This window comes from Filicampus tigris, chromosome 2 (assembly GCF_054856515.1).
Source record: "Filicampus tigris isolate MCC_2025a chromosome 2, RoL_Ftig_1.0, whole genome shotgun sequence".
NCBI classification, from domain to species: Eukaryota; Metazoa; Chordata; class Actinopteri; order Syngnathiformes; family Syngnathidae; genus Filicampus; species Filicampus tigris.
In genome coordinates, this window is record NC_141218.1 from 6,774,611 (window position 1) to 6,793,353 (window position 18,743).

The 18,743-nt window shown below is 45.8% G+C and overlaps 3 protein-coding genes across 8 annotated transcripts; 2 read left to right on the forward strand and 1 right to left on the reverse strand.

Annotated features, from left to right (window-relative positions):
• The first annotated feature begins 808 nt into the window (after positions 1-808).
• On the forward strand, positions 809-9,297 carry LOC147151080 (endophilin-A1-like). Its single transcript, XM_086023569.1, has 8 exons — positions 809-1,027; positions 4,136-4,204; positions 4,283-4,499; positions 4,641-4,774; positions 4,857-5,015; positions 5,090-5,193; positions 5,259-5,389; positions 6,333-9,297. The coding sequence occupies exons 1-8, from the start codon at positions 983-985 to the stop codon at positions 6,527-6,529; spliced, it is 1,056 nt and encodes a 351-aa protein (XP_085879695.1). The 5' UTR covers positions 809-982; the 3' UTR covers positions 6,530-9,297.
• Positions 9,298-10,307: 1,010 nt separating this feature from the next.
• Positions 10,308-14,188, forward strand: LOC147151081 (acidic leucine-rich nuclear phosphoprotein 32 family member D-like). 2 transcript variants are annotated; one of them, XM_086018065.1, is made up of 7 exons: positions 10,308-10,475; positions 11,607-11,756; positions 11,845-11,967; positions 12,046-12,229; positions 12,313-12,413; positions 13,231-13,303; positions 13,397-14,188. In XM_086018065.1, exons 1-7 carry the CDS (start codon positions 10,422-10,424, stop codon positions 13,480-13,482), a joined length of 771 nt encoding a protein of 256 aa, XP_085874191.1. In that variant the 5' UTR covers positions 10,308-10,421; the 3' UTR covers positions 13,483-14,188. The 2 variants fall into 2 exon arrangements, with proteins under 2 accessions (XP_085874191.1, XP_085874199.1); XM_086018073.1 differs by having other exon boundaries at positions 13,400-14,188.
• On the reverse strand, positions 12,718-18,723 carry LOC147151082 (coronin-2B-like). 5 transcript variants are annotated; one of them, XM_086018038.1, is made up of 14 exons: positions 18,380-18,723; positions 17,506-17,706; positions 17,099-17,437; positions 16,823-17,023; positions 16,642-16,758; positions 16,298-16,402; positions 16,095-16,191; positions 15,731-15,846; positions 15,574-15,664; positions 15,355-15,494; positions 15,042-15,203; positions 14,486-14,554; positions 13,350-14,384; positions 12,718-13,224 (listed from the first exon to the last, which is right to left on the reverse strand). In XM_086018038.1, exons 2-13 carry the CDS (start codon positions 17,704-17,706, stop codon positions 14,319-14,321), a joined length of 1,704 nt encoding a protein of 567 aa, XP_085874164.1. In that variant the 5' UTR covers positions 18,380-18,723; the 3' UTR covers positions 12,718-13,224; positions 13,350-14,318. The 5 variants fall into 5 exon arrangements, with proteins under 5 accessions (XP_085874164.1, XP_085874156.1, XP_085874147.1 ...); XM_086018030.1 differs by having other exon boundaries at positions 15,355-15,491; positions 17,099-17,248; positions 17,321-17,437; positions 17,506-18,723; XM_086018021.1 differs by having other exon boundaries at positions 17,099-17,248; positions 17,321-17,437; positions 17,506-18,723.
• Positions 18,724-18,743: the final 20 nt, after the last annotated feature.

Sequence of the window (18,743 nt, forward strand, 5' to 3'; positions counted from 1 at the left end):
CTGACTTCCTGATCCCACGGGAGATGGCGGAAAGACCCAGCGCTGCTGTTTCTCCTCGACCATAATTTTTGTATTTTGTAATTAAATACTCAAAGGCAAATTTAATGTATCATGATTTCATTTGGACACAATATCACCTGTAAACATTACAAGAACCGGGGTGTAGAAATTCCACTGTGGATACTTTTTTGCCTGACGAGGCCGAAAGCCCTCTCCCCTGGTGGCCTCGAGTGTGTGTCCTAGTGTGCATTGAAAGCTGCAGCATAATACAATATATCTATACATTTTGTATACAGTGGATTAAGAATTATCCCAAACCACTCCTCCAGTGTAGGAGGCAACGGATTCAACTACTTTCTGGTAATAGTCTTTTACTAGCCGCCAGAAGAATTTGTGTTTGCAGATTATCTGGCATGTAAAAGTTATGACTGTGTGTTTTTCTATATAAATGCAGTCCATTTACCATTTACCATTTAATGTAATACAGTGGACCTCCGCATACTCGCGGTTCGGCACCCGCAGTTTCACATTTTCAAAAAAAATTTTTCAATATTATTTTTCAATGTTTTTTTTTTTGTTTGTTGTTGTAATAGCCACCAAATTTAGCAGATTTTCACTAACCTCGGGCGTCCTGGTACCTATGGTTTAGAAAATATTAAAATATATAATTAAAAACAAAATGTTAAAAAACGAAACAAAAACAAACGTCGCTCCAAAGATCATCTATGTTGAGCTGATGTCTAGATTGAAGCGCAAAAAGAGCCGTCGACTTTGGCTGACCTAATAGCAATAGACGATCTTTGGCGGACCATCATCCTCCTCTTCCTCCTCCTCTCCTCTGGTCTTTTCTGCGGACTGCAAAGCGAACGCAAGGCAGCTGCCTCGCTGCGTGCAATATCCTCACGAGTGGACGCCGAGTGGATGAAAGTCTCGTCCGTGACCACCTTTTCAGCGCATTCGAGTCCATTTTAGAGCCGCGGGAATGTCCGTCGCGGGGTTGAAGAAGCAGTTCCACAAAGCCACGCAGGTACGGCGTCGTGCGCGCGCGCGCGCGCATCTTCAGCATCCTCGCCAACATCCAGACGTAAACACGACGCGCCCGCCGGGCTGCCTTCCAAGGACCTTTCCACCACGTTTTGATACATTTCATGACACACGTCTGGCTCTCTTGCAGTTAGTCAACCATTTTTTAAAGATATTGTGCGTGTGCCCGTGTGTGGAAGCGTGTCTTCTGGGTGACTGGCACGCGCACGGTGGGATGTAATGTTACGTAACAGCGAGGCCTTTGAGGCGGCGCTTTTGATTGGCTGTTGCTGCACACAACAGGGAATTCCCTCCATCCTCCATCACAGCATCTTTCCCTTCCACACGTCCCCTCCATCACCTTCCCTCAGTCCAACTCCCCGGCACCTCCCCGCGCAAGTTGTTCACCCCAAGAACGTCCATATCGAACCTTTGACCCTGCGCACCTTATTGTGTGTCCTTAAACACATCACTCCCATGATCCCATTTGTCAACCGCAAACAGTTAACATGGATATTCCCACCCAGGAGCTCAGAAAGTGGGACAAATCTCTGCATGTGTTTGTGGGTGTGTGTGGGTTTGCGTTAGAGCTGAAGCGCCGCAGCATGGCCGCCGCCATCATCAGACGCGGGAAACGTGACACTTCAGTCACCTGACTGAATAAAACATGAGTAAAAGGGCGAGGGAAGCTATAAGACCTCTACCTTGACTGGTTTGATAAAGTGTAACTACTTTAACAGTCTGTTGAATGTGTGTGTTGGATGTGTGCCTTTAAAGGAATGTGGCCTTGTGTGTGATTTCACAAGCTGTGGTAGCGCTCTCGTGTGGTTTAGATCCTATTTGGCAGGCAGAACATTTTGTGGTAGCCTTAGATGGGTGCTCCAAGCCCCACTCTGCCCCTCCGCCCCACTGTCATATGGTGTTCCACAGGGTTCAATTTGGAGGTCCCTGCTGTTTTCATGATATTTACTACCCCTTGGTTTCATCTTAAGGAAGCATGGTATTTTCTTACACTACCATGCGGATTACAGTCAGATCTATGTCCCGCTAAGCAAAAAGGACGCTTCCTCCTTAATTTGGGATATCAACCCAAACCAATTTTTTCAAGAATATGTTCCCAGCAGGTCCACTAGTTGAAACACGGCATTCTGATTAATATTGCTTTTGTGGAATCTGAGTTAAGCAGCAAAATTCTGCCCTTTTTAGCCATCTCAGGGGGCTGCCATTTTGTCACTTCTGTCGACTAAAAATGACATCACAACTGCTGAGGGCTCAGGTAATGACCAATCACGGCTCAGCTTCAGAAAACAGGCCGGCCGTGATTGGTCGTGATTGGCCGTAGCACTTCAATGTGGAAGTCAACCCAAAACAATTTTTTTCAAGAATATGTTCTATGCAGGTCCACTAGTTGAAACACGGCATTCTGATTAATATTGTGTTTGTGGAATATGAGTTAAGCAGCAAAAAACACCCGTTTTTAGCCATCTCCGGGGGCGGCCACTTCTTTTGTCACTTCTGTCAACTGAAAATGACATCACAGTTGCTCAGGGCTCAGATAATGACCAATCATGGCTCAGCTTCAGAAAACAGGTGAGCTGTGACTGGTCGTTACCTGAGCCCCAAGCAACTGTGATGCCATTTTTCAGTCGACAAAAGTTAAAAAAATGTCTGCCCCCCCCCCAGAGATGGCTAAAAACGGGTGGATTAACTCTTATTCCACAAACGCAATATTTATCAGAATGCCTTGTTTCAACTAGTGGGATTGCAAAGAACATATTCTTGAAAAAAAATAAACCTCAGAGGGGATCAAACCTATTAACTTGCCAGACACTCCCTTTGGACTGACCTTCCGTGAAATGTTAGGCAAGCCCCCTCTCCGTCCATTAAAAACTCTTAAAAACTCATCTCAAAATACATTTTTATTCTTTGCCTTTTGACTCTGAGATTCAGCATTATTTTAATCTTTTATTGTGTTTACTATTTTTATGTTATTAAATTATTGTTTTAACAGTCTTTGTTTTCATATGTGTGATTTTTACTTTATATACGGCACTTTGTATGCTGTGTCTGTTTTTAAAGTGCTCTATAAATAAAGTTGAGCCATGAGCTGAGCTCAAGCCAGCCAACTCTACACGCATTAGCTGGCACCCACGTCACTCACCAGGCAAGGCGCTGCCTTTAAAAGGCATACACTCAAAAGTCACAGATACTACAGTAGTACATGAGGACAAAAATAATGCCTTCACCTCACATGTACAGTACATTTTACTGTGTTTAACCATCCATTACTGGATTAAAAAAAAAAAAAAAAAAATAGCTGGACCCCTACTCATAAATTTGGGCACTTGTAAGTCAAGGCACCACTGTATTTCCATTACATCTATTATGCCGTATTATTCCCAAATGAGTTTGTTGCCAGGTCACCATGGTTACCATCCTCATGACGGCACAGCGGTCTTTAATTTTACAGCGAGCCGAAACGGCTTTTGTTTTGGCGGCCTCTTGAATGCAACAATTCCCTTCCCCGCCCCATGCTGTTCAGAGAATGGTGTCGCCATGGCAACCGCACACGTGTGAGAGGCGGGCAAGTGTGACACGCACGCGCTGCGGTTGGCCGGGTCAATAATTGATGGACCTCGAGGGAATCACACGTGACGTTAGTGATGTACGTGTTGAGGTTTGCGTTGACTTGTGATTAAAACTGACGGGGTGCTCATCAGTCGCCATAGAAGATCTCTGCAGTTGTGTGTTTCCACTTCCTGTCTGATGCAGACACACATCTGGAGTGAACGCACGCGCGCACACACACGCACACACACGAGGCCTCGTCTGATGAGGGCATCGTGGAATAACTTCCGGAGATGCTTATGTAACACGAGGAGTGCCCAAGGGCTGCGTCTCCATGGTAACTGCATCCTCACGCTGCATGTTTGCGTCTTGATGCTCTCTTATTTAGTTTTGTTTTTTGCCCTTGAGTGGGAGGAGAGGTGTGTTTTGTTTGACCCGCCTGGTCACATGACAGACAGCAGCTCATCTGCGCCCTTCTTCATTCTCTTCGTGTACTTCTTCGCACCCTTCGTCCTAACGCCGTTCTTCTTCACGCGCTCCACAGAAAGTCAGCGAGAAGGTGGGCGGCGCCGAAGGAACCAAGCTTGACGATGACTTTAAAGAAATGGAGAAGGTAAATGCGTTGACGTGATGAGGAAGAGGACGAGACGCGAGTGTCTTTCCGTGCTTAAGTTGCGCGTGTCCCCGCAAGAAAGTGGACGTGACCAGCCGAGCGGTTCTGGACATCATGACCAAAACCACCGAGTACCTGCAGCCCAACCCGGCCTCCAGGGCCAAGCTCAGCATGATCAACACCATGTCGAAAATCCGCGGCCAGGAGAAGGGACCCGGATACCCGCAGGCCGAGTCGGTCCTGGGAGACGCCATGTTGAAGTTTGGACGGGAACTCGGGGAGGACTCCTGCTTTGGTAAGGACTCTCGTCCAACACAAATCCTCACGCTCATTTTTCGTATCATTCGTGTTGTATGCTTTTCACCCTCGTCCTTGTTGTGGTCCTTCTTCCCCCCTTCGTTTTTCTTGACCTCATCCTGGTCTTCCCCCCACTGAGGCCTGGCACTCATTGATGCTGGCGAGTCGATGAAGGAGCTAGGCGAGGTGAAGGATGCCCTGGACATGGAGGTGAAACAGAACTTCATCGACCCACTGCAGAACCTCCACGACAAAGACCTGAAAGAGATTCAGGTGAACGGTACAAGGTTGCCAAAAGCGATCACGACCAACACACACATACTCACGTGCCCTTCCTCACACTGCTCCTTCTCAGCACCACCTGAAGAAGATGGAAGGCCGCCGTCTGGACTTCGACTACAAGAAGAAGCGTCAGGGGAAGGTGCAGGACGACGAGATCAAACAAGCTCTGGAGAAGTTTGACGAGAGCAAGGAGATCGCAGAGCAGAGCATGTTCAACCTTCTGGAGAGCGACGTAAGACCTCCACCTCCTCTGCGGACGCGACATCAAACGGAGCAGAATTAGATTCCAGTATACTTGCGTTACAGATTGAGCAGGTGAGCCAGTTGGCGGCACTGGTCCAGGCCCAGTTGGAGTACCACAGTCGCACCGCTCAGATCCTCCAGCAGCTCTCCAGCAAGATGGACGACAGGTAGGCAACAGTCAACCTTGTCGTCGTGTTTCGACGTTATTCTTCTGAAAGCCTCCAACTTTCAGGATAAAGGAAGTGTCCAGTAAGCCCAGGAAGGAGTTTGTTCCGAAACCGCGCATGACTTTGGAGCTACTGCCGCCCAGTGAGAGCCACAATGGTGGCCTCCACTCCGCTAAATCCCCCGGAAGATCACCAGGTACAAAAATGTACATACCTAGTTACACAAAGGGGAAGTCAACCCAAACATATTTTTTTCCAAGAATATGGAAAGGCATTCTGATAAATATTGCGTTTATGGAATAAGATTTAATCCACCCGTTTTTAGCCATACCTGGTACTTACCTACTGTACTTAAATGACAATGTACCTACTTAGGTACCTACTCTGGGATCAAAGTATCTTCCTAGGTACCACCTGCCAAGCAACCAAATTTGACGGGTCACCACTGGTTGCCAGATGCCGATCACATGTTTTGTCGGCTACCATACTGCTAACATATAATGCAAAGCGACAATGAGTGGCTAATGGAAATTGAGATAAATGTTAGGGTAATTGTAAACTTTCAAACAACTGCTACTTTAACACAAATGGAGCCCCGAGCTAAGGAGCTGCATTGACTCATTATCCGTTTGATTAAATAACTTATACTTACAACTAATAGGTTATCAAGTTTAAAGCGGAAGTCAACCCTAACATATTTTTTGTTATTATGTTCCCAACAGGCCCACTAGTTGAAACACGGCATTCTGATTAATTTCGCGTTTGTGGGATATAAATCAAGCAGCAAAATGCACTCGTATTTAGCCATCTCTGAGGGCGGCCATTTTGTCTTCTGTCGACTGAAAATGACATCACAACTGCTCCCAACGACCAATCACGGCTGACCTGTTTTCTGAATCTGAGCCGTGATTGGTCGTTACCTGAGCAGTTGTGATGTCATTTTCAGTCGACAGAAGACAAAATGGCCGCCCCCGGAGATGGCTAAAAACGAGTGGATTAACACCTATTCCACAAACGCAATATTTATCAGAAAGCCCTGCTTCAACTATTCTTGAAAAAAAAAATGCTTGCGTTGACTTCGCCTTTAAAGTGTTCAAAACTGCTTGATGAACTCCCATGTGTGTATGCGTGTGTCGCAGCCCCGCTGGACCAGCCGTGCTGCCGGGCGCTCTACGACTTTGAGCCGGAGAATGAAGGCGAGCTGGGCTTCAAGGAGGGAGATGTCATCACGCTGACCAATCAGATCGATGACAACTGGTATGAGGGAATGATCCACGGCCACTCCGGCTTCTTCCCCATCAACTACGTCGACATCCTGGTGCCGCTCCCGCATTAAGGCCCCGCCACCCACACGGCCATCGCCACGGTCCTATTTTAGCATCCTCCTCTTCTCCCTCCTCGTCCTGTCTTCTTCTTCTTCTTTTGCTGTGCTTTGTGCGACTGCGTTGATGTCGGAGAAGGCGAGGCTGCGGGACGAGAAGGGAGCGAGCAAATGACCACATGATGTTTGCTGGCTTGGCGCTTCACGCCGCCGAGCAGCGCCGCTACCGAGTGGGGGTCGTCCCACCGCGTGTGTGTGTGTTGAGTGTGTGTGTCGTCTTGTTTGAGTCGTTCCTGTCAGGGTGCCGTCGCATGGCTCTCGCCTCGTCTTCTTTTCTTTCTTCTTACACCACTTCGGGCTGTTTGCATGAGCTAGTCCCTCTAAGTGAAGCAGCAATGCATCATGGGATCACAGCTGCTCAGCAATAAGTTAAAAAAAAATAAAGTGGGGGTGTTGGGCAGGTTTAGGCGGACACTTCCAAGTTGAGTGTTTTGTGTTGAGAGGCTGCTTGTTGACTTTTTAATGTGGCTTTTGCATGCGGGACGGATTACTTGATTGATTGATTGGTGTTACATACGTCACAAGGTCACAGTGGTGAATTGTGAGTGATTTAGTGGCAAAAGCAGCAGTAGTCGTGGCTTTGTTAAACATCACCAATCAGTATCTATCCGCTGTATTCAACCTGAACAGCAATGCAAACCACACGAGTGTACTGTACTGTATATTCCCATGGTGAGGCCACTCAATGGCGTCCATTGTGCTCGCATGTGGTCGTCTTGTGTGCATGCCGGCGTCCTCCACATCCACGAAAGGAATCGAAACAGTGTTCAGCCCTGCTAACGGTACTGTATTCAATGACAGCGGCAGTCGGTAATGGCTAATGGATTCACATACTAAGTGAGTATTTAACACAGTTGTGTGATGGACCAAAGTACAAATACTCCCTTACTGTAGTTGGGTTGCTTTTTGCTTGAAGGAGGAGTTTTGCAGTTTTTTCTGTGTGTGTGTGTGTGTGTGTGTTTTTTTAAAGAAACACAGCACACACTGCTGCAACCTGTCACTAACCTGTTAGCTTGGGCTTCAGGATAGTTTTGATTTTGAATTGATTTTACGTTCCAAAACATTTTGTGTTTTTCTAACACTCAATTACAAATAAGCTATCATGCTACCGATATAGCAGCTGTGGTTAACGTCAGCTTGTTTACAGTGCTAATGCTAGCTTACTATTGCTAGCGCTGTTTAGTTGAAGCTTGACAGCCTTCTCTGTGACTAGTCACTTTCATAATCATGCACGTCACTGGGGAGTGAGGCTACATTCAAATTTTGCTAGCGGTTCTAACTGCAAACTCCGTGTTTAAAGTATTGTTTATCAGGTAACTTTAATTCTACTCTCTGCATTGAAAACAGATATGACAACAGACTTTCTACTCCTAAGTTTGTCAAAATTGGCTTGCTGCCCATTTAAAATGATAGTCAGACCAACCTATAGGCAATTACTATTTGGTCCAGCTTGACGAAAAGGCGGATAGACAGACGGCAGAAGGGTACCCAGTACCCGCGCTGCAGGCGGAAGGTGATAAACGGGGTCTTATGAGGCAGAAAAACAGGGACAGCAGTGACACTGTGGAACACTGGGGAGCATAAAACGACGACGGCAACAGATTCGGAGAGGGAATTGGTTCATGTTGTCAACTACGGTACAAGTATGAGCAGTGGCGAATGCATTTTGTCTTGTGCCAGCCTAAAAACCACCAGCTTCTGGTGTTGGAAAATTCTGTCTATAAATAAAAACACAAGATAGGTGTGGTTTTTCATTTGTTGTCGTCAGCTAATTTAGCATGTTTTGTAACTTGATGATTCACATTGTTAGCAATGCTATGGGAACACGTCATTTTGCTAGCATAAAAGTCAAACTAACTGGCTTTTTCCGATGGCATAAATGTTGAGCCAATGCTATCTAGCTTTTTCCTTTTGTAGTGAAGGAGACTTCAGTCCGTTTTTTTTTTTTTTTACTTAACTGCAGCAGTTTAATCACTACTTCTACTTTTACCAGGCTTTTTTTACATGATGCTTCCACGTACGTACAGATTGTGAGTACTTCGCCACCTCTGATTTAGAAAAGCACAAGTTGACATTCTCGAGAACAACTGACCCAGCATAAAATACTACACAAACACCATCAATATGATCAGCTATTCACTGTGAGGGCAATAAAAATAGAATAATCCAATAAACTAATCTACGTTTGTGGGCTGCATGCTGGCCTGATGCTCTGTTGTGTACCTCCTTGTACCTTTTCTGAAAGCTTTTTAAAAATCATTTTGTCTCTGTCGATGGCAGCGTGTATTTTGACCTCAGTGAGGGACCCGTGCGGCCTTCGTCGTCACGTCACGTCGTCGCTTGGAGTAAACATACTTGAAGATGTATGCAGCGGCATTTTGCCAGTTGGACCAGAATTGGTGTGATCGTGTGACCTTGCTTTGCCTTGTGGCTGTAAAAAATAGCCTCATGCCTGCCTGGTGTCTTCTGCTGAGCTACATGTGTACCTTATTTATTGTATTTATTATTTATTTATTCCCGTGTCTTATTTTTTTCACGTTAAAGAGCATACACCTGTGTCGTACTTTGGAGGCGCGGGGTGGAGGTGTGGTCGAAGCTAGCCTGTAATACTAACTGTTGCTCTCCTCGTATTGGATGATGATGATGATATATACAACTAGTATATGTATATCTGCTTGTTGTGAGAAGACCTGCAATGTACTGACAATAAAGGATTAACACGATAGATGCTCACTATTTTTACTGAAGAAACCAACTCCCATTAAAGGCCCTGTAAAGTGAAGATTTGTTTCTAGATACATTTTACATGTTTCAAGGTAATTGCTCTAAATGTCAGACTGAGAACTATGTCGTACTCAGTTGTGGAGATCTGAGGTTCCTGTGTGGAATTTGTATGTTTTCTCCAGCTACTTCAGGTTCAGGCTCCAGCTCAAGAAATATAGTATAGAAAATGGATGAAAAGATAAATGCGTGTCGAGTACAGTAGGAGAAGGATCATAAATCCATGTATTGCTTATCGACATTGGACTGAAAAACAATAGATTGTCATGTAGTTTGCCCAAGTGTCCACCGGGGGCGCTGAGGACACTTGTCATCGTCCTGATTCCGTTTCCCTCCTTTCCTGTGATGCATTTAGGTGCTCCCCAAACTGTCGGACATTCGTACTGTTTTACAAGCTACGCAAAGTCGTCGTTTTCGACGAATGAGCACTTGGGAGAGGTTACGTGTGTGCGCCTAAGTACGCTCAATAGAAATGTACTTGTATACTGAAGGAATAAGTCAACAAAATCAATCCCTACAACTCATTTTAAAGCGAATTAACATTTGAGTTATATGACTTGATAGTTTAAGACATCAAATGTATTGTTTCTTAGTTAGGATAAGAGAACAGACGTTCAACACGGAAATGCGTTCAAATAATTGACAAAAAACAAGATATTTGGAGCAGTAAACGTCTGACCCACTTTTTTCTTTTTTCGTACGGAGCATTTAGCCGAAAGCTAGATAGGAGTAACACGATTACATACCGGATGTACAACATCAATCATAAATTAAATGAACGTGACCTGAAAGAAAACACACACAAAGAACGTGTGATGATTTTCAAAATACGTCTTAAAGCATTTTTCTGAACATATATCAATTGATTAAGTTGTGCTATTCTGTAACTTCATTTTAAATTACACTCCGAGCTCCGGGTTCGTCTCATTGTGAAAGTCTCCACCGGAAGTAACAAGTTTCTCACAAAAAGACTTCACACTCATCCGGCGTGTTTTGGACCAGCGAGGATCGCGGAGAAACAAGTTTGTCGAGCCAGAAACCCGAACTGAAGCCAAAACCGGAGGAAATGGACTTAAAGAAAATGCTTTCGTTTAAATTGCACCAACGTTCACCGAAAGACGTAAGTATCCGATTTTACAGTTGAGTTTGCGGGAGAGACGTTGCGGCCCAAAAACAACAGCACGAAGTGAAGCTGACGAGCACATGGCGCACTTATTCGGGATTCCGAAACGGTTCAAACAAAATGGAAATGTGTGAACGATACGCCAGGCAGAGGCAGGCAGTCCGGAGCGCAGATGGATGTAATGGCTGTATTTTGCTTGCTTTTGAAGCCGACGTCTTTCATCTATGACCCGGCCGTGCAGACACATGGCGCCATGTTCTTTATTGTAGTCGGCGTGTGTGTTACGCGCGTACGTTATCGTCAACTTTTGTCCCAAATAGTCAACTTCTGCATCGACGTGTCGTGTACTTGGCTTATGTTCAATTTTATATCTTAAACAAATAAATTCTGTGACATATATGAAGCCAATCAGCGCATAAGCACACGTGCTCGAAACATCAATAGCAGCGAAGTTGGAAAATAAGTTGTGGTGCCATATTAAACGTAAACTAAAAGAACCCTCGCGTTTTCTTATTTTAATGTGGCCTTTTCTTTCGCCACCATAAAACGTTTCAATGACTGCGTGCGTTGTTGCTAGGACGGCTCCAGGTATTAGTCGTAGCCCGGCTCCGTGGCGCGTTTAGGGCGCGCAGCTAACGGCGAGCTAACGCTAGCTGCTACCTAGCCGAAAGGTCCTTCGTTACGAACTTCGACGTGACATTCTCTCAAAGTATGAGCTCAACGTCAACCTTCCTATCGCCGCCTCACTATTTGTGTACACGACGGTAGTACCGCTAAATGTTAGCTAGCACGGGCTTAGGTTAGCAACGATTGTTTGTGACTTTCGGCTTGTCCCAGCACAGCGATTCCTTGAGTCTAGAGTTCAATTGGTAACATTTTAATAAAGTAGAATAGGACTGTATATCGTAAAGTCATAACAGAAGATAACGTAAAGAATGAAATTGGTTATATATAGTGTAGTAGTTAACACTGCACAACTGTATTATTTGTGTTGCGTGTTTGCCTTTAAGGGGGGTGGCCAAGTGACAGCCCCTAAAACTTTCATACCCGTATTTATGCGTAGTTAAGAAAAAAAAAACAATGGCGAAGTGTTTCTAAATTCCACATTACACTTTCACCCACATTCAGGTCCAGGAGCTGGTTCTGGACAACTGTCGTGCCGTCGATGGGAGAATTGAAGGCATCACAGAGGAGTTTTGCAATCTGGAGACGCTGAGCCTCATCAATGTCCGCCTGACCACTTTAGAAGATATCCCCAAACTGGACAAACTGAAGAAGGTGGATTCATATATTTACATGTATTTGTTCTCAGATAGGCGCTGTATTGTTGAAAGTGGAGAAACTGAGTGTGTTTTGCTTCTTGCAGTTGGAGCTCAGCGACAACAGGATATCAGGGGGTCTAGAGGTTCTGGCAGAGCGGCTGAAGAGCTTGAAACATCTTCACCTCAGTGGCAACAAGTTTAAAGACATCAGCACCCTAGAGCCACTGGTAGGTCTAGTTAGTAAGCTAAATCAGAGGTGAAATAACGCCATTACTAAAACTCTGCACATTCACCCTCCGCACCAGAAAAATCTGCCTCAGTTGAAGAGTCTGGATCTCTTCAACTGCGAGGTGACAAACCTGGCAGACTACAGAGAGTCCATCTTCAAGCTGCTCCCCAACCTCACCTACCTAGACGGCTTTGATATCGACGACTGTGAGGGGTCCGACTCAGAGGGCGAGGTGGATGGAGCAGAGGATGATGATGAAGGTGAGACTTCCGGGCGTTGTCGCCGGCAAGAAAACCGACTCAGCCCACTCAGCCCGCCTTTTTTTTTTCTTGGTTAATTCCAGGCTGTGAATCGGAAGACTTTGAGGATGAAGAGGAGGAGGATGAAGAGGACATTGTGGCTGTAGAAGACGATGACGAAGATGACGATAGTGGTGATGATGAGGTGAATACAACACAACACACACAAGGCTCATTTCTGACTAGTGTTGCAAAGCGGTGGTAAATTTCTAGTAGATTCCCATACAAAGTTAAGATGGGCACTTTTGGAAATAGGCTAGTGACTAGTGTTGCAAAGGGTTGGAAATCTTCTTGTAAGTTCCCATAGAAACTTAAATTGAGCAATTTTGGAAATGAGCATTCCTCTGTGCACTTTCTTTTGTCATAAGGAGACATCCATGCAAAATTCATCCATCAATCATCCAATCAGCTTATCCTCTATAGTCCAAAAAGCATGGCATTTCAACACATTTACCCCAGTAGAATTTTATTGAATCAATGTGGATTGAAGAACAAAAAGGTGACTGAGTTGAATATCAAGCATCCCCTGTTGCAACCCATTCAAAAATTGATAAAAAATGCACCACACCCAATTCGATATTACCAACAAAGTCCCCTTCAAAATTTTAAACTGAGAGCTGCTGTTCTTTAATAGTCCTATTCAACATGTAAATAAAGTATGTCCCTCAAGTCAGATTCGGCTCGACTTGAGTATTAGGTTAAAATATATTGCACTAACTGTTGTTAGGTTCCAAAGTAAGAGCCAACCTCCAATTTTAGGGCAGGTGAATGAGTGAGTGCCACTAGCCCGTTAGCCAGTCTGCACGTTGAGTTCCTTGGTGTGTCGTGGCTCTCAGCAGCGCGTATATGAATGTGCTTATTACGTGGTTGTAATCTTAGCTTGCGTTCAAGGAAGCTATTAAAAGTGCACCGGGACATCCTTGGAACTTTGGAGCCCTGTCTCTGATGTCTTCTCTCTGCAGGATGGACACGTGAACGGAGATGTTGACAGTGACGAAGATGTGGACGACGAAGAGGACGATGAGGACGATGATGGTGCGCGCATCACCCCACCCCTCCAATCACACACCCGCCCACATACCGTTAATAAATGTATTGCAGTATTTTGACAGCCATTTTCTGTCTCAGTAGATGACGGCTCGTCTCCGGCCAAAGGAGAAAAGAGGAAGCGGGACCCTGAAGATGAAGATGAAGACGACAAAGACGACGATTAATTCCCATCTGAACTCTCTTCTCGCCACCTCCCGGGCTGCATTCCATTTCTCCAACTGGTACCCTCCCACTGATGCCATGTCACTCTTTTTTTTTTTTTTTTTTGTGCGTTTTTTGTTTTTGTTTTTTGCTCTGTTTTCTTTTTTTTTTTTTTCTTTTTTTTAATAACTGGCACCGAAAGTTAAGTTGACTTTAAAAGTTTGACGACATTAATCAGTATTGTGTCGATGATGTCGCTGATGTCATCTCAAAGTTTCTCAGGACTTTACGCTCCTGCTTTGCCGGCACAAGTTCGCTAAGCGTTTTCATTAAACGCATCTCTACAAGGTCTGTAGGTGTTTTTGTCATCGATTGCTGGAACAGTCACTTTTACATTTAGATGAGGTAAATCTGCAATGCCAGAGGAGGCAATTGCACCCAAATGTCCCCCAATGAACCAACTGATGATGTCAGGACCCCCTCCCAAGTGCTCAGGGCAAAATGTTACCTGTCTTTTTTTTTTTTTCTTGCCAAATCCAACCCCCCTCCCCGCCCGAGAAATGCTATTGATTGTCCGGGGGAGAGCTTTTTACCCACATCCACACCCTACCCTCTTTGCCTTTGTTTACACTGACTTTTGTTTTTGTTTACTTTCTGTAAGTTAAAGGAAAAACTACCAAAAAAATACAAAAATGGAGTTTGTAAATAAAATCTTAACGTTTTGCTTTTTCCTGTCTCATATCTGGATTGATTTCCTGGACCTCCGTCAGCCCTCAAAGGAATTTAATACAAGAAGTGCACAAATAAACTGGTTTGTTCCTTTTACTGTTGTGGTTCTGTGCTGAAAAAGTATCAGCTGTCACCGCATCACACTCGGGTGATTGTTGGTGTGTCTGACTTCCTGTTCCAGCTCGGCGATCCTCACCTGTCAGTCGGCAACGAGAAAAACTCACGTTAGCAGGGAGCAAAGCCGTGCGATCGTTATGCTGCTAGATGAGATGTATGCCGATGACCGTTTGTACTGACGTCTTTCTGGTCAAGTATTTCTCTGAGACCTCTGATCTCCTCTTGCTGTTTGTAGAATGCCTCACGGAGCTGAGAAAAAACATGGTCAAAGTCAGATTATAAATTGATGACCCACGAGGGGGCAATTAGGTCTGAGCTAATTTTACAATAAATCCCTGAAAAGTATCCAAAAAAAAAACTAAACAAGGGTTGAGGATTTTATTTTCCTAAGAAACCCAATTTTCTTGGTTACAAATAAAGCAATATTTTTGAAAATCGCTGAAAGTAAAACATTTGCATCAGTCCAGGCTGTAGTACCTCTTGGCTGAATTTAGCTGGTAGAGGCTTAAGCACACCGGCAACACTGCAAGTAGTTCAGAAAATGCTCATTCTTTGATGGTTTTAAAGGGCAAATGTAATTTTTTTCCTCATACAGCGCCACCCTGTCAGTGTGGCGTAAAACGGCAGTGCAGTTGAAAATACCAACTAGTCATAACCGTTTTCATAATGTGGGATCTTTTAGAGCTGAAGGCCTTCAAATTTTAGATGCTGAAAAAACCCCCCGATAGGGTTTTACCTCATCCTCAGTGGTGGGAGGCGGCCTCTCTGCAGGTTCACAACAGTGGGGCGTGGCATCGTACATCCACAGCTGCGACTCGTCTGGCTGCCACCCCGAAAGCTTGTGCGTCTCTCTGTGGTATTTGGCGTCCTGGTAGGCCAGCTGCTCCTGCAGAAAGTTCTAGTTCGCCCATAACAAAGTTGGATGTCTTCAGTTTTGTTTGCCGTGAATTATTCAGAAACTTTGTGTATTTGTCCACGACGTCAACATGATAACGTGGGATGCACGGTACCGCTTATTATGCTAGAAACTCCCCATAACGAGTTAGTACCTTTTCGGTGATGCCGGGGGTCAAGCGGGGTAACGCTTCCGTGGCCAGGCCCTTGGGGTACCAGTTCTTCTCAGCAAGGCTGTCGGTGTAAGGGTTGACTACTCGAGTACCAGGATGTAGAGACATCAGAACTGGGCCTGCTGGGGCCAGAGGATCAGTTTCTGCAGAGCCGATGTGAAAAAACATGATCCGCTGTCATTGTTCAGATGATTCACTGACCCCTGTTGGTTCCCGCTAGCCACTCTTGAGCCGTCATTGCCGCCTGGTTGCCCGCCGTCATTGGGTAGAGATCCTCGTGGAATGTCGCCGACTGATGGAGCAGACAAAGCATTTGAAGCTTTCCACATTGTCAACTGAGCTCGCAAATGAGACCAACCTTCTTGCGCGGCACGATCATGGACAGCGGCTCCACTAGGCCTTTGACGGCAATCAGGCGATAGAATCGGAAAATCTCGCAGACGTTGACATCCAGGCCACGTTTTGGCATCACCGCTGCGCTGCCATGGACGTCATGTTAGCGTAGCTCAAGTCGAATTGTTTGGCCTTAACAAAATAGGCGTGAACTCTGAAAGTTCCTGACTAAGGCCTTTGTAGCGTTGACCTAAGGTTTCTAATATTTGAGGTCTGTCACTGACTATTTGGTTCGACTTTGTTTTAAAGAGTAGCCAACTGATTTGAACTTATGTCTTGATTTGAGTGGGATTCTAATTAGTCTTGGCTGGTGTTGGTCCGCATCTCACCGAGTCCTTTGTGAGGCAGCGGAGACCTAAACTCAGTCAGGAAGCTGATGTAAGGTTTCTCTGAACTCAGCTCATAGTACTTGATGTTGCCGTCACCCTGCAACACAAACACTTCAGTTGACATTGAAGCGTTGGTCTGCGATGTTGATGTCAAGCCACGGCAGCTTTGCGAGTCCTGCACTGATTGAAACGGACGCACTGACCTTCCCGGCTAGGTAAAGCATGTCAGTGTCTGGATCAAAGAACGGGAAGAGGACTCCTGCAGAACCGTCCAGATCTTCTTCGTACAGAGGCTCAGACAAGTCGTCCTGTTCACAATAAAAGACGAGATGCTTCTGCTGCTTCCTGCCTTTTTGCATGAGCATAAAGTATCACAAAAATTCAGCCATATTTGCCTTTCGGGGTGAAACTGGATGAACCTAATCTACGCTTTTACAAGAGAATTTCATTTGAGGTTCTTTCAACTTTAGAATGTACTTGTCAAACTCCTCAACGTTTCCATACTTTTTGGATAAGTTGCTATTCTCTAAAAATGAACTGGTTTTACCGGGTCCCAGAGAACGATCTGTCTGTGGTTCCAGGGCGAGCAACCGGTGCTCAGCAGCATCTTCAAGCTCCCGATGTACACGACCTTGTTTGCCCTGTGATACTTGTTGCAGGACACCTGCAGCACCAGCACACAAGGTCACATGTTGTCACAAGTCCCTCAACACAGACAAAAAACACACCTGGAGAGTCCTTCCTGTGCGAGGGTCCAGCACTCGAACGCGTCTGTCTTTGGACGCGACTGCCAGCCGGTTTCCTTCCTGGTTGAAACTGACGGACAGCAGCAACATCTCTGACGGGAAGCGGTGGTGGACGGGCGCCATGACTACACGCACCGGACACCTCAGCACCGCTCCATCCTGGGACACGTCCCAAAGGAGGACCTAGAGCCCAGATAAAAAAGTTCTTCTGGAATGATTTCTATGACCACTGCCTTAATGCAGTCCTAAGGTCCTAACCCTGTAGTCGTAGGCCGAGCTTAGAAGAAGGTTCTCAGCGGTCGGATGCCACTCGATGAGCCCCACCCTCCTGGAATGACCAATCAAGGTCTTCCTGGCCTGGGTGAGGTTCCGTTGGACGCCACAGAGCGGAATGTCCCAGATCTTTACCTGCGCGGTGACACGTTTTGCCGTGAGTGCCAGTAGAACAAGAGCGGAGGACAGAAATCGATCCGTAAGCACCGTGCAGTCCTCCGAACACGAGGCGATGCAGTTGTCATCAAACGGGCTCCACTTGACGTCAAGGACCTGAGCCCTGTGACCGCACACCCTCGGGTGCTGAGGGTCCACCCTGCCTGTCTGGAAGGTGAAAAGTCAAACATCTCTCCCTTTTGTCAGGTTACTGATGATGGTCATGGTGTGCCTACGTGATGGATGGGCAGCACCAGGAAGGAGCCGCCCCCGGCGCACTCGGTCACCATGGCAATGAAACAAGGATTGACGGAGCAGTACTGGTTGTCGTGGACGCCGCGTGTGATGGGAACACCGTCGTAGCTGTGCTCCCTGCCGGACGGTTTGCCAAAGACGTGACGGAACTTGGAGCAGTGGAAGGATGAGCGCCACGACATCTGCAGGAGAGCAACGTACGTGTGTGTGTGTGTGTGTGTGGATGCTGTGTGTGCGCACGGGCTGAGGTCAATGTGCTGCATGATCAGGTCACATCAATAATGCAGATGTCATTATTGGGTTTAATGTCATTAATAAGAAATCAATAGACATGCACACAAAGTGACAAATTGGTCATCTGTAACAGCTCACCTCTCTCGTTAAATATTCAAAAGTGACATTTAAATTTCCTGTTCAGCAGGTGGGGGAGGAAAGCAAGACAGACGCACTAAGAACATATCCGAAGGTATCGCATGCTATGTGATGATGAAAGTCAATTGGGAATAACATTTTGTATGTGTAAATGAAGTCAGAGTACGCAACAACACAACACTGACGTATCGTGTTGTTTTGTAGTTGGGCTAAGGGTTGTTTAACTTGTTTCACGTTAATGCTAATGTTGCTAAAGCTAAGCAACAGCGAATTTGCTTATTCACTAGAACTCAAACGCTCAAACTGACTCGTGAGAATAATTTTTTTTTTTTTACAATCCTTAAACTGGCAAGAGAGTCGTGTTTTAACAAGTAGTGGTAGAAGTACCCCAGCTACAATTTAGAGACCATGCGGGTAAAGATTTGCTGCCCATCTCTACAGAGAGGAAGGTTGACACGAAAAAGCAAATGTTTCAACACTTACTGAAGAGTCCTCGCTGTCAATCAAATTCCTCTATTCACACACTTAGGCGTTACCAAAATAAAATACATCGATGTACGTGACAGCTGCGGTCGTGTCCAGAGGTGCTTGGACGTCACGGGAAAAAGATTCCGCAGTGGTGGCACCTGGAACAACGCCTCGGATGAAAGCTGGGCTTCTCAGCATGCGCAAGTAGAAGTCCTGCATCCCGCTGACGTGTGACAGCCACTCACGACGACGTCGCCTCGCCTCCTGATCTCTGATGTTCTCCCTCCGCAGGCACATGAGCTGAGGTGGCTTTACGCACGGCTGCCCACGCACAAACGCGCCGTAACATGTGACACCATTGCAAGACACGCTGAGGTGG

What these genes read in the sequence shown, in the direction of transcription:
- LOC147151082 (XM_086018008.1), bottom strand. Translation starts at nt 17,787, where the DNA reads ATGCAGCACATTGACCTCAGCCCGTGCGCACACACAGCATCCACACAC. An exon ending in TGCTTTACCTAGCCGGGAAG is followed by an intron (nt 16,192 to 16,297) that starts GTCAGTGCGTCC and finishes TTTGTGTTGCAG; the next exon opens with GGTGACGGCAACATCAAGTA. An exon ending in AAATACTTGACCAGAAAGAC is followed by an intron (nt 14,385 to 14,485) that starts GTCAGTACAAAC and finishes GCCGACTGACAG; the next exon opens with GTGAGGATCGCCGAGCTGGA.
- LOC147151081 (XM_086018065.1), top strand. Translation starts at nt 10,422, where the DNA reads ATGGACTTAAAGAAAATGCTTTCGTTTAAATTGCACCAACGTTCACCG. An exon ending in ACCAACGTTCACCGAAAGAC is followed by an intron (nt 10,476 to 11,606) that starts GTAAGTATCCGA and finishes ACCCACATTCAG; the next exon opens with GTCCAGGAGCTGGTTCTGGA. An exon ending in AACTGGACAAACTGAAGAAG is followed by an intron (nt 11,757 to 11,844) that starts GTGGATTCATAT and finishes TGCTTCTTGCAG; the next exon opens with TTGGAGCTCAGCGACAACAG.
- LOC147151080 (XM_086023569.1), top strand. Translation starts at nt 983, where the DNA reads ATGTCCGTCGCGGGGTTGAAGAAGCAGTTCCACAAAGCCACGCAG. An exon ending in AGTTCCACAAAGCCACGCAG is followed by an intron (nt 1,028 to 4,135) that starts GTACGGCGTCGT and finishes CGCGCTCCACAG; the next exon opens with AAAGTCAGCGAGAAGGTGGG. An exon ending in AAGACCTGAAAGAGATTCAG is followed by an intron (nt 4,775 to 4,856) that starts GTGAACGGTACA and finishes GCTCCTTCTCAG; the next exon opens with CACCACCTGAAGAAGATGGA.